The sequence below is a fragment of the Haematobia irritans genome, chromosome 1 (genome assembly GCF_050003625.1).
Source record: "Haematobia irritans isolate KBUSLIRL chromosome 1, ASM5000362v1, whole genome shotgun sequence".
Classification (NCBI taxonomy): Eukaryota; Metazoa; Arthropoda; class Insecta; order Diptera; family Muscidae; genus Haematobia; species Haematobia irritans.
The window spans coordinates 74737100-74750818 of record NC_134397.1 but is presented as its reverse complement, the minus strand read 5'-3'; the positions used below and the strand labels follow the sequence as shown (position 1 = coordinate 74750818).

General features: G+C 29.8%; 1 protein-coding gene across 21 annotated transcripts in view; it reads right to left on the bottom strand.

Moving 5' to 3' along the window:
• Positions 1–7513: 7513 nt before the first annotated feature.
• The window catches only part of GluClalpha (glycine receptor alpha 1), a 279772-nt gene continuing 273566 nt past the window's right edge, over positions 7514–13719 (bottom strand). For 14 of the 21 annotated variants that reach the window (XM_075290778.1, XM_075290785.1, XM_075290788.1 and 11 more), the window contains 2 exons: positions 9080–9196; positions 7514–8574 (listed from right to left, as the gene is read on the bottom strand). In XM_075290778.1, the coding sequence (XP_075146893.1) occupies positions 8565–8574; positions 9080–9196 (127 nt within the window). In that variant the 3' untranslated portion in view covers positions 7514–8564. Of the gene's footprint in view, positions 9197–13719 lie in introns of all 21 variants that reach the window. The other 7 variants (XM_075290791.1, XM_075290786.1, XM_075290793.1 and 4 more) reach the window with 3 other exon arrangements.

Sequence of the window (13719 nt, the reverse complement as noted above, 5' to 3'; positions counted from 1 at the left end):
GTCTTTAATACAACGAGGCATTTGAGAGATAAATCAATGCGAAATTCAAGAAATCAGGTTGGCAGAGACCTTCAGTTGGCAATAAAAATCTGTCTGCCTATACCTTAAGTAGTTATATCGGTTAAGTAGTTCCATCGGTTAAAATTTACGAAATTCGGTTATCTTCGTTTAACAAAACTGGGTTTTACATCCTGTCTTACATAAACTTTAATAACTCGATAACAATGAATAGAACTTTTAGTTAACCTCAGCTGCCTTTATGAAAATAATCAATTTAAATACGAATACACTCAACATAGATAATTTTAAGGGATTTATTTTCAAGGATAAAATAATGATAGGAGTTTATAGAAAATAAACTTATTATTATGTTAGGGAAAAATTATATATATACTATGAAATATTATTGTATATTAATAAATGAAATACATAAATTAGTACCCACCTTTAAGCGTTATAATGCAATCTATAGTATTGGTATATCGACAACTTTTTTTCATTGAATAAAGGTGGGTATTAAGTTCGAGTTTAGGGTAGGTACTATGTTCGGTTTTCGAGTTGAAAATCACTTTATTTTCGCGATTACTTTTCCTTAAATAACCAAATTATAAATGAAAACAAACTTATTCCTGTAAAGTCTTGCCGAAATCTAGAGGAACAAGAAACTACGCATCAATTGAGTTAATTTGTCTGCTTTATATTGAACTGTTTTAATAAAGTAACCACGAAAATTTCAACGCGAAAAGCGAACATAGTACTTACCTTTAGCCGCTAAAAACGTCATTTTTTCACGATTACTTTTCTTTAGTAATCCATTTTAAGGAATACAAACTTTGTGAAAATTTGCTTTGGGCTTTTCCCCATCAAGTTATAATAAAATTTGCAACAAATATGTGTAATTTCATGCATTTTTTTTTACTGACTTAGTTTTCACTTTAGCGATTTTAGCGGCTAAACTCGAACTAAATACTCACCTTAATTCTCCAATTTAGTTAGTGTATCTAAATGGCAAACATTTATTGCTTCGTATAGAAATATAAGACATGTAAACTTATATAAATATTTTCTCTGTAAAGCTTTTATAAATTCTAGTTAATTTACTTTAAAGTGTCATTTCCTAATTGCAAAGGAAAATAGTGGTTCTATTACAAAATAAATACTCTATTCAATTGAAAGTTGTCGATATACACATAAATATAAAAATACTGCATTCATTTCATTTCTGGTTGAAGAAAACCTCAATAGATCAATCAGTATGAGATAAAGCAAAGCAATAATAAATAAAAAACAAAGCATCGTTTAAAACTCAAATTATTTTATTTCTTAAAATTGTTATTGATTTTTTTTTTCATTTCAGTTTTAATTTTACATATAAAACATTTTCCAATTTGTATCATCAATTAAAATAGAACAAATGTATACAACAACATTAAATAAAACGGAAACAATATTTTCTATAAACCAATCGAGATTTATTTGAATAGGAATTTACATTAATCGTCTTTTGTTTCCATTATGACAAAAATTATTTACAACAAAATGCAACTGAAGGAAAAACATAAACACATAGTATGCTTTTTAAATATATATATATATAATATATTTAATAAATATATATAATAATAATAATATCGTATGATTTAAATTTATTTATTGTTTTTTTTTTTCATTTAAATTAACACAAACAGAGAAAGAGACAAAGACAGAACAAGTGACAGAGACAGTGTGATATTTAACAATTGTTAATTAGAATTAAGTACAATTAAGGGAGAGGAAGGTGGGTTTAGTTCAATAACAAATATATGTATTATTTTGCACTTTAAAATATAAAATAATTTTTTTATTTATGTTGTTGTGTTCATGTTTGTATTGTGCAATAGGTTTGGTAACAATTTATAGGTCCGCAATATTTTACGTAGGCAAATTTAACATAAACAGCATGAGGAAATTAGTTTAAACTTTAATTTGTATAGCAGCATCGGAAAACTGTGGTTATGGAAATTAGTTTAAACTTTAATTTGTATAGCAGCATCGGAAAAGTGTGCTTATGGAATTATCTAATTATAAAAGAGGACCTCATTTTCGAGTGCAAACGCTTTGTCACACTGTTTGTGAAGCCAATTAATATATTGGTCATTTGGTTTAGAGCTAACTTGAAGACCCTAACTTTTCTGATTTATATGGAGTATATGTTAGAAGGAACGTAGGTGGAGCCTTGGAAACAGAGAGGATGTTAATGATGTGCAAAAAAGATGGGTTTTTTTATCTTTGCATGCGAGGTAATTTCGCTTCCTCTTGCAGTACACACAAAAAAATAATACATTTATATTATATGAAATTATATGAAAACAATTCATAAACTAAGAATACAGGTTTTCATTGGCTACGAATGTATACATAATATGAATGGAGTTTTTAATATTATAAATGAAGTATACATATTTTTCGTCATTGAAAAATATGTACTTTTCCATAATATATATTAAAAACGTCATGCAATACATGTAACTTTTCCTTTAGATTTTTCCCCTGATCCTTAATAATTGGTCCAAATGTATGAACCCATTTACTAAAAACTGTATTATAGTCCAGCCAGTAAAGAACATAATTTTATAATATTTCATATTACTTATGAGCACCAACGCTTCCATTTAATATTGTTTTTTGTCAATTTTTTACAACAATAAAAATTCTTCGAATCGCGACTCAAACTGTACTGAAAAATTCAAACACACCTGTTGCCTTCAAAACGTTATGTTTCGTTTTTTTTTGTTTCGTATTATATGCTTGTATTGTTACATATGAGAGTAACTCTATGTTGTGGTTCTCTCACGCTAAGAGAAAACCTGTATTTTTTTTTAATGTATTAAGTAAAGTTTCATTGATTTTATGAAACCGTCCATATATATTATTAAAAAATTCATAATTTCACAACAAGTATTTACGAAAACAATATATTATGTAAGTGTACATATTTTTTAAGGAAAAGTCCATAAATTTATAAAAATGTACAAATTCATATTTTATTATTTTGTGTGTAGATGGATTAATCAATAACCAAACCCGTTGACTTGAACTTTTCGTGAAAAAAGTTGTAAGTGAATTGAAAGGAGTAGGATATTGGCCGATGTGCTTGATATACTAAACAAATATATTTGAAATTGGGGCAGTTTTTAATTAATTAACTAAAAGTGGTTTTCTTTTTTTCGAATGTCCCATTCCTACTACGTCATAAAATATACATAGCTGAACCAGTCTAATACAATTGAAACGATACCAGTTTTCTTTCACCAAAATCCGACAGATTTTCACAAAAAAAAAAAAAAAAAATAAGAAAAAAAATTCCAGAAACAAGCGCTAAATATTTTTAGTACTAAATGTCATGACGAAGGCTTAAACCCGCTAAAAATGACATGTAATATTTTTTCCGTTAAAAGGCTTAAAAAAGCAAGATCTAGAAAAAATTTGATTGGCAACACTGGTCTTTAGGAGAACGAAAATATTTTGCTCCCATTTTGTACAACTTTTTGAAATCTTCTCGGTGCATTCGTTTTAGCTAATACCTACGCTAACCTGTATTTAAATTTAGATATTAGCTAATTTTTATTCACTGCCATTTGCGAATATTTATAACTACATTACATCGGCTCTACGTATAATTCTGAATTAGAATTTAAATCTTTACATAAAGTTTGGATTCAAATTCAAATGCTGCAACAACTATTCATGTTCAAATTCAAGTTTAGCTAAACTCGTCTTCATTCTAAAGTGTGAATCCCTATTTTTTGCATCATATCATCTTATTGTAGAAACGAAGTTCGCTCGCTATTTTTAAAAACAATTAATTTTATATTCTGTATTCTCCTTTTTTATCATATCATAAAATTTTGAACTTCAAATGTCAAATATTTTAAGGGATATAAATTTGAATGATAGTTTTATAAATTTGGCATCTGCTTTTTCGTCAGTCAGATTTTCTATTAACTTTGAGATCTTTCTTTTATTGGTTTTATAAGGAAATCCGAGAGATTATTTGTAAATCGTACACACCGTCGTAATTGTGAGGATAGCCTAAACAACAGTAATATACTTTTCGTCAATATTAGTCCTCCCAAGCAACAGAGATGGTCTGTATCAAGCTTTTTTTAGGTTTGCGACTGTCGCAAAGTTGTAACGTCGTAACCGTCACATACGCGTCGTAAATGTAGAAAAAGTAACTAACGTCGCAAACTCAAAGTACTTCAGTCCCTTCAGCTAGGAAGCGAATGATATCCAAGATGATGATATGTGCGAAGAAGTTTCAATTCTCAGGAATGTTCATAAAGTTATTAACTTTATTAGCACGTTGAGAATAGAGTTATTTCAATTGGAGACTCCAAACCAAAATTACTATGAACTACTTGATGGCGCAGTAAACGACACGATAGCTATTCGCTCATCCTTTCTTTCCATAAATTCTGCAGAAACTGTAAGGAAGGAAAACTACTTAAGTCTTGCATAAGTGAATTTTTGTTTAGAGAGAATTTTATAAAATCATTTTTTGGCTTATTAGAGCCAATTTCCATACTAATTAAAATTTTTCAAAATTTTAGCTAGTTATGCGCTGATGCAATTAAGGCTTGGGTGGACATTATGAACCATGCAAACCAAGAATAGTTTCAAGTTGCGAATGAGAGATGCTAAACTAGTAGAGTTTTGAATAAATACAATATAAAACATTTTTTGCATTCTTTTTTCGGGGAGCCTAACTAAATTAAATTAAAAAATATTCACAATTTCTTTAATTCAAAATTAGGTTTTTTACATTAGGTTTACGACTTTTGCGACATACGTATTATACCGTCGTAAACGTATGTCGCAAAAGTCACAGTTTGCCACAGGCCAGCCCTGCCAAGCAGTGATGCCAATTTTGTGCTTTTAGCACCAAATTTAGTGCTTTTTGATTTCCAAAAAGCACAAAATTCCCATTTTAGTGTTTTTTTGTTAGAAAAAGCTCCAACATGGTGCTTTGTGGCATTTTTATTTAGAACTTTTTTAAATTTTAGCAGAATTGAGTTTAATTGACGACATCTTTTCATAAAAAATTTCTGATTAGACTGTCAAAAGCTTAAGAAACTCTTTTGATAAGTCGAGTGAAGAATTTCTGAACTCGACAAAGATGTCATTAAAAACGTTTGTATTAAATTCACAAAAGGCCTCATAATTGAAATATGAAAAAGACTCGCTCCAAATATTAATATTTCCAAATTTAATGCTGAAAAATTTAATTTCTCTTCTGAAAAAAAAAAAACATATTTTGCAATTTGAAAGTAATTACTCATCAATTAAATTAAAAATGCTTCAAATCAATACCCAAAAATTCTAAAATACATACATCTTAGGAAGTTTTTTATTTTTTTATTTTTTTAGTAGTACATAGAATTTTAGCTGGCTGGAGTAGTGTTTATGGTGGGAACTGGTATGTTAGAATTTATAATATATTTTTGGTACATTTGTCGTTCGGGAGTTGGCATCACCGGGGATGGAAAATGCAGTACTATAGTACTTTTTTCGATAGTTTTTCGCATTGCTCAATACTTTTTTTTTTTTGAGCCGATATCAAATGTATGGTACAATCGTTTTGACATAATATTTTAATATTTTGAGACAGTCTTTAACAAACTTATTTGCTAATAGTCTTTTTCAAATTTGACAAAACAGACAAGTTCATGCGGGAAGAAAATCTCGATTTTTATAAAAGCCATTACAGTCACGGTCGAAACTTGGGAGAAAAATAATCTACCAACATTTGGAGAAAATCTTACCAAAAACTATCAAAAAAATATTATTTTGCAAAAATTAATTTCTTCAGAAAGTTTTGTCAAAGTTTTATTTCTACAGAAAATATTGTCAAAATGTTTTCTTTTGGAAAATTATGTCTTTTTATTTATTTATTTTTTTTATTTTTTGTCAACATTTTGTTGCTATAGAAAATTTTGAAAAAATTTGTCAAAATTTTATTTTTTGTCAACATTTTATTTCAATAGAAAATTTTTATTTCTATAGAAAATTTTGTCAAAATTTTATTTCTATAGAAAATTTTGTTAAAAAATTTTTTTCATAGAAAATTTTATTTCTATAGAAAATTTTGTAAAACTTTTATTTCTAAAGGAGCCCTTGACAATAATTTTCCAATAGAATTTTATTTGAAATTTAGCGAAAAGTATTTTTTCGCTCAAAAAATACCTTTTTTGTACTTTCTTAATAATTGTATTTTCCATCCCTGAGCATCACTGCTCCCAAGCATGTTTCTCTCCTTCTCTATGTGTTTAGATAATTATTTTTTAAAAAGAGAGAGAAAAGAGCGAACATATTTGTTTTCTCTGATATATTCATGTGGGTAAAAGACATCTTCCCAGCAAAAAATACTTCAACAGTAAAGCTGAGTACTATGTTCAGTTTTCAAGCTGAAAACCAGCTTATTTTCACGGTTACCTTTTTTAAATCAATTAATTTTGAAATATTAAATGGTTCGCAATCAATACATTGGATCTTTTCCATCCATAATTTGAAGAGACTTGATAAAAACGTTATCGTCTTCATATATATTTTTGCACTTTTAATTTAGTGTTTTGGTGAAAAACTCGAACATAGTACTCACCTTAAGAGTTTAGTTGAGCTTTTTGGTATAAAATAGTAGGCAGTGCATCCACACTGCATGAATCGGTGACAATAACGTAAATGAGTAATCAAACTAGTTTATGATAATTCGTTTACATTATTGCAGCAAATTCATGCAGTATAGATGCATGATAGGTAGTGCTGTTTTCCTTCACGCCAAAAATGCTATACTGAAGATTATATATCACTTCTGAGTAGGCAGTGCATCCACACTGCATGAATCGGTGGCAATAACGTAAATGATTAATCAAACTAGTTTATGATAATTCGTTTATGTTATTGCAACCAATTCATGCAGTATAGATGCATGAAATGTTGTGCTGTTTTCCTTCACACAAACAATGCTATGCTGAAGATCGTGATATATGATCTGAGCAATATTTCTATTAAAATGAGTAATTATATCAGCGCTAGGTAGAAGCTGCTCTAAATCGGGACATCGCCCACAAAAATCAGCGCTGATTCGGTTGTTTTGTAAGCAGTTGGTATTGCCTCTCTCGCTTACAATACTGCTGAAATAGTGCTCCATTTTTTGCTGGGTTATTATGTTTACGATGATAAAATATACAAGACAAACGTAATGCCATAATGCTGCTTAAAGAAATTTATAGAAATATTTCTATTCCATAGAGACATTTTTAATATATAATTTGTTACCAAACCTATATAAAATATAAGAGTATTCATAACAATAATAATTGATAGGCTTTTAAGGCATTCTCTTTTTCTGTTTTGTATTTATGATATATGTGTGGGGAAACATATGTGTGTGAGAAATGTGTATGGTGACCTTGATACATACATACATATATGATAATAGGGTATGGTATGGTTGCTTAATCAACGAAACAAATTAAAAAACAACAATTTAATGATTTCTTTATTTTGCTATAAAATTAACATGATTTTTTTTTAAAACAATTTTTTGTTACGAATCATGCCTTATAACTAGATTCTCGTTTTAAAATAATTTCCGTAACATTTGTTTTATTTCTAAAACTTTTGAAAATAAAAATTAAATTATAAATGTATATATATTTATTCTATATATAAATTCTTACAAAATACATACATATGTTCTTTTTGTTGTCTTAGACATATGTATATGTGTTCTTATAATACTATGTACTACATGCAAACATATATATATATAGTATAACGAAATACATACATATGCATACGAATGCATGGGGTATGGGTGAGAATGTTTGCTTTTGAAGGGGAAGGGATTCAATTCAATTTGAAGGATTTGATAATTATTTTTGAGGGAAATGTTTTTGTTTGTTTTTGTAATCCAGTTATCCTTAAACTTAATAACTAATCCTTAATTTGTTAACTACGTCATAGGTTGTTGGTTTGTTGTCATTATTTTGTTTCTTCTCTTTTCTTAATTATTCTTAAAATTATTTTTTTTTTTGTTTATGATCCTAGATTTTTTCAATATATATACTTCTCTAGAATATATAACATCCTTGGCTCACATTTTGGTTTGGTTAATTAAACTAATTTCTTTCTTTTACTTTCTCTGCTGTAATAAAAGACTAGGGCTAATGATCAAATGGAAAAGGGGGGTGGAGCAAAATTGGTTTGCAAATTTATTTCTATAACAAATCACATCTTTCTTTTCCTCTTTTCGCCAAGGGCGACTGAGGGGGTGAGAATAATAATGTTTCTTTTGAAGAATCAATATGCGTTAGGGGCTGCAGTTTCTTGCCTTTGTAGGGGGAGGTAAATCGTATGGGGGGGGACAAATACGAAAATTTCATGAATTTTTTCCCTCAATTACCATAGATAATTCTACATAGCCATTTATTTTGTTTAACACTTTCGTCCATATTATCCTTTGATCCTTATCAATGTCATCGTGATCGTGATTATGAACATCAATGTCTTCATCAATGCGTTTAGAAAGTCCTAGATTGATGGTTTTTGTTATAAATTTCGGATGATTTTTGTTTCGAATATACGTAGAAAATTTTTATTCGTTTTTAAGAGATTTTGTTTCCGAGTTTGATTTGCGTTCGAAACACAGAACATAAATCGCAAAATGTCACGTAGAAAATAAAAGCAAATAAAATATTCACCAAAAAAGCATAAATGAAAAGAAATGAAAGAAAATTGAAAAATAATTGATTAGTAATTATTACCATAAAGGTTTGTTCATAATTGGTTTCTTTGCTACTAGTTCATTTTTCATTTTAACAACCTTAAAATTTACGAAATAAATGATCGTAATAACAATTGAAAAACTAAAATCATCTCATCATCGTTATAAAATATTTAGAATATTAATAATAATAATAATCATAGTTCTTCTTAATTCTTTTCGTTTTTTTTTTCTTTTGTTTTTGTCTCATATAATGATTTGACTAAGACTACAAAACTAAGAATTTTAAATGAAAAATATTTAGGCATTTACTCATCCTCCTCCTCCCGGAATAGATAGGTGCTCCAGTAGACCAGATTGAAGAGGGCAAAGACCAGGGGAAATGTTATTCTCGATATAACATCGATCCGCTTCGATCTAGAACATTGTCTTGAATAAATATTTAAGAATTTTTCGATTAATCATCAAATTTTAGATTGTCTCTTTGCGTTGATTTGTTTATCTGTGTATTGTTAAATACAGCAACAATTGATTAATTTAAACATTTATTATAACAGATAATTATTATTTTGGTAAATCATTTGTTTGTTTTACGATAAGAACATATCCTTATAAAACATATAAATATTTGTATGTATATCATTCACGAAACATCAAATATACTAATAAAAAAAAACAAACTAACTTATAAAGTGACTTAATATTAAATGAATCGAATGCTCAGCTAAAAGAGAAGTCATTGGAAAATAATGAATAATTGTTTACAAAAACGAAGATATAAGAAAAACATTAACACTGTGACACTATACATAATAGTAAGAAATGTAAATAACGAATTTAATAGAATAGAATTCTTTACAATAGCAGATTTAAAAAAGGGATTGTTTCAGTGACACTAATTTCCACTGACGGACCTATCACAGGACTGGTACCGATGCTCCAGTTTGTCGCAATTTTAAAATTTATTAAATTTTTTGCTAATTTATGTACTCTCTTGATAGCAAAATTTTGTTTGATCTATCCATTTAAACACAAAAGAAAATAATTTTTGGATTCTGTCACGAAATTAATTAATCCAAATAATTTTTAAATGAAATGTCTTCAATCACAGAAATGAGTAGCAATCAACCAAAGTCAACTAACAAATTAATTGATCCAGTTAAAAAATTATTGATATTATTTATTCAATTTTTAATTGAAAATTCAATTAAAATTTTAATTGGAAATATTTTGTTGAAAAATTTTCTTTGTACTGAAATATATTTGCTAGAATAATCTATTGTTAAACATGTTCCAAAAGTTTTTTCCTTCCTGGCGTTATTCGGATGCTAAAAATGAAACAAACTGACACGCGTCCATACACACCAGGGATTTGTCCTGTACCGGTCCTAGGGTTGATCCATTTCCCGTAGGTTATTTTAATAAAAACTTAGGTTAACATTCTTAAGCCTCTTCTACTAGGGCTTGATATAAGTGTACCTTCAAACTTCTTGCAAGTCCAAATATTGAAGTAGAAGAGCTTTCAATATTATTTGTAATACCCAGCATAACAAGAGCTTCCAAAAAAGTAGTTTGGATTCCCAATTTGTGACCCGGAAGTAGTGTAAACTTGGATCATCTCCAATGAATTTTACATGGGCTTGTCATGGGACGGAATACTCCATTTTTTGATCCTTTGCATTGCTTTAGAAGTTGTGTCACTTCCACTTTTTATACCCTGCGCCACACTGTGGAACAGGGTATTATAAGTTAGTGCATATGTTTGTAACACCCAGAAGGAGACGAGATAGACACATGGTGTCTTTGGCAATAATGCTCAGGGTGGGTCCCTGAGTCGATATAACCATGTCCGTCTGTCCGTCCGTCCGTCCGTCTGTCTGTGAACACATTTTTGTGATCAAAGTCTAGGTCGCAATTTAAGTCCAATCGCCTTCAAATTTGGCACAAGTTCCTGTTTTGGGTCAGAATAGAACCCTATTGATTTTGGAAGAAATCGGTTCAGATTTAGATATAGCTCCCATATATATTTTTCGCCCGATATGCACTAATATGGACTCAGCAGCCAGAGTTTTATACTGATTTGCTTGAAATTTTGTACAAACATAACACTTAGTCGTATAGTCAAGTGTGCAAAATTTGATTGAAATCGGTTCAGATTTAGATATAGCTCCCATATATATATCTTTCGCCCGATATGGACTTATATGGTCCCAGAAGCCAGATTTTTAGCCGAATTTGTTTGAAATTTTGCACTAGGAGTACAATCAGTAGTACAGTTAAGTGTGCAAAATTTGATTGAAATCGGTTCAGATTTAGATATAGCTCCCATATATATCTTTCGCCCGATATTGACTAATAAGGTTCTAATAGCCAGAGTTTTGGCCCAATTTGGTTGAAATTTTGCACAGGGAGTATATTTAGCATTCTAGCTATGCGTGCCAAATTTGATTGAAATCGGTTCAGATTTGTATATATCTCCCATATATAGCTTTCGCCCGATTTACACTCATATGACCACAGAGGCCAATTTTTTACTCCGATTTAGTTGAAATTTTGCACAGGAAGTAGAATTAACATTGTAGCTATGCGTGCCCAATTTGGTTGAAATCGGTTCGGATTTAGATATAGCTCCCATATATATGTTTAACTGATTTCGACAAAAATGGTCAAAATACCAACATTTTCCTTGTAAAATCGCCACTGCTTAGTCGAAAAGTTGTAAAAATGGCTCTAATTTTCCTAAACTCGTAATACATATATATCGAGCGATAAATCATAAATAAACTTTTGCGAAGTTTCCTTAAAATTGCTTCAGATTTTAATGTTTCCCATATTTTTTTACTAACATTGTGTTCCACCCTAGTGCATTAGCCGACTTAAATTTTGAGTCTATAGATTTTGTGGAAGTCTATCAAATTCTGTCCAGACCGAGTGATATTTCAATGTATGTATTTGGGACACACCTTTATATATAGCACCCAACACATTTGACGGATGTGATATGGTATCGAAAATTTAGATCTATAAAGTGGTGCAGGGTATAATATAGTCGGCCCCGCCCGACTTTAGACTTTCCTTACTTGTTATTTTTATCAGTATTTTTTGTTACACTTTTATTTTCTTATTATCTAATTTTTACAAATTGAAAAACTTCTTTGTTTCCACCGGGGTTTGAACCTGGCACCATAACAGAACGCCTTACCACACTCAGCCAAAAACGCCATTGAACACGATGCATCAAAACGTCTAATATGACACCAGGACATGACATTCTAACTACTTCCTGAGATGTTCTTTATTATTATAAATGAAAAAATAAAGAACGCTAGTATAGATCTCACCAGCGGAAAGTTTTCTATTAAATATTTTTCTAATTTTTTTTTTAAGTTATACATCGTTTTCATTTTGTTTTTTTCGGCATATATTTTGCATAAGTATATTTTTTTCCCATTAAAAATCAACAAAAAATTAAAAATTATCGTAAATTGCAAAACCTTCTCAAACGAACTTCCATGCAAGTGAAAAAGTCAAACGGCACAGGTTCAAATCCCAGCGGGGATGAATTTCTTATTTTTAACCTTTTTATTGATTTTTTATTCTTTTTTGCGAAATTTAATTGTCAAAAACTTAAAGTTTCATATAAAACGGCCTAATTCCGTACTTTCTAAGACTTGCCCAAAAGGATTGCATCGGGATGCGCTTTAAAAGAAATGTCTGTGGACTTGTCCAAAAGGACTGCATAGGAAGTGGAAAAAAACTTGATGGGGGGTTCCAGGATGCGCTTTAAAAGAAATGTTTGTGGACTGGTCAAAAAAGACTGCATCGGAAGTGTAAAAAAAACTTGATGGGGGATTCCAGGATGCGCTTTAAAAGAAATGTTTGTCGAACAACTTCCAATTTTTTTTGCTTGGTAATTAAAGGAGTGAAAATCCTTCTTTGTGACGTCCTACAGAAAACCTACAGAATTTGTTGTCCTCTGCATATTTAAAATTATTGTATGAATTTCTTCCGAATAAATGTTTAATATAGTTATTTATGATGAAAAGTTTATGAAACCTTGAATATAGATATGTATGAATCTTTCTCTTTCGCCAAGAGAAAGTTTTAAGTTTAATCCGAACTATTAACCTCAATCTGAACTTCTATAGTTGTTTGTCCTTTTCAAAAAGTTGATTCAAGATGAAAACTGTTTAATTTAAAAAATTAATTGAAACAATTAACTTTTTAATCAAACTAGAAACATTAAGTCAATGATTAAACTTCTTAAATTTTTAATTAAAAAAAATGACACTTTAATTAACTTAACTGATTAAACTGGGAAGACATTTTCATGTAGCTCCGTTATGCTTTAACTTCCAGTTAACAGAAAGTAAATTGCAAATATCTTCTCTTCGGTTAACTTTAACTGAAAAATTTTGGTCAGTTAATTTTCTAACTGACCTATAGAATATAAAGGCAAGATGACAGCTTCGTCCATAATACGTTTTAAAAGTTGGTTAGTTAACGGAACACTAACGGAGCTTTATGAAAATGGGGGTACGTCAGTTAAAAATTAATTGAAACAATCTATAATCAAACTAAAAACACTAACCTCCATTTTCATGAAGCTCAGTTAGTGCTACGTTAGTTAGCACTAACTGAAGTAAAATCGGGAGATCGGTCTCTATGGGGGGATATACCAAAACATTGACCGATACTCACAATTTTCGGTACACCATTTTATGGTCCTAAAATACCACTAGATTTACAATTTCAGGCACATTGGATAAAACCTACGGCTTCTAGAAGCCCAAGAAGTAAAGTCGGGAAATCGGTCCATGTGGGGGCTATACCAAAACATGGACTGATAAATACCATTTTCGGCACACCTAGTTGTGGTCTTAGAATACCTCTAGATTTCAAACAAATTGGATAAAACTACGGATTCTAGAAGACCAAGAAGTAAAATCGGG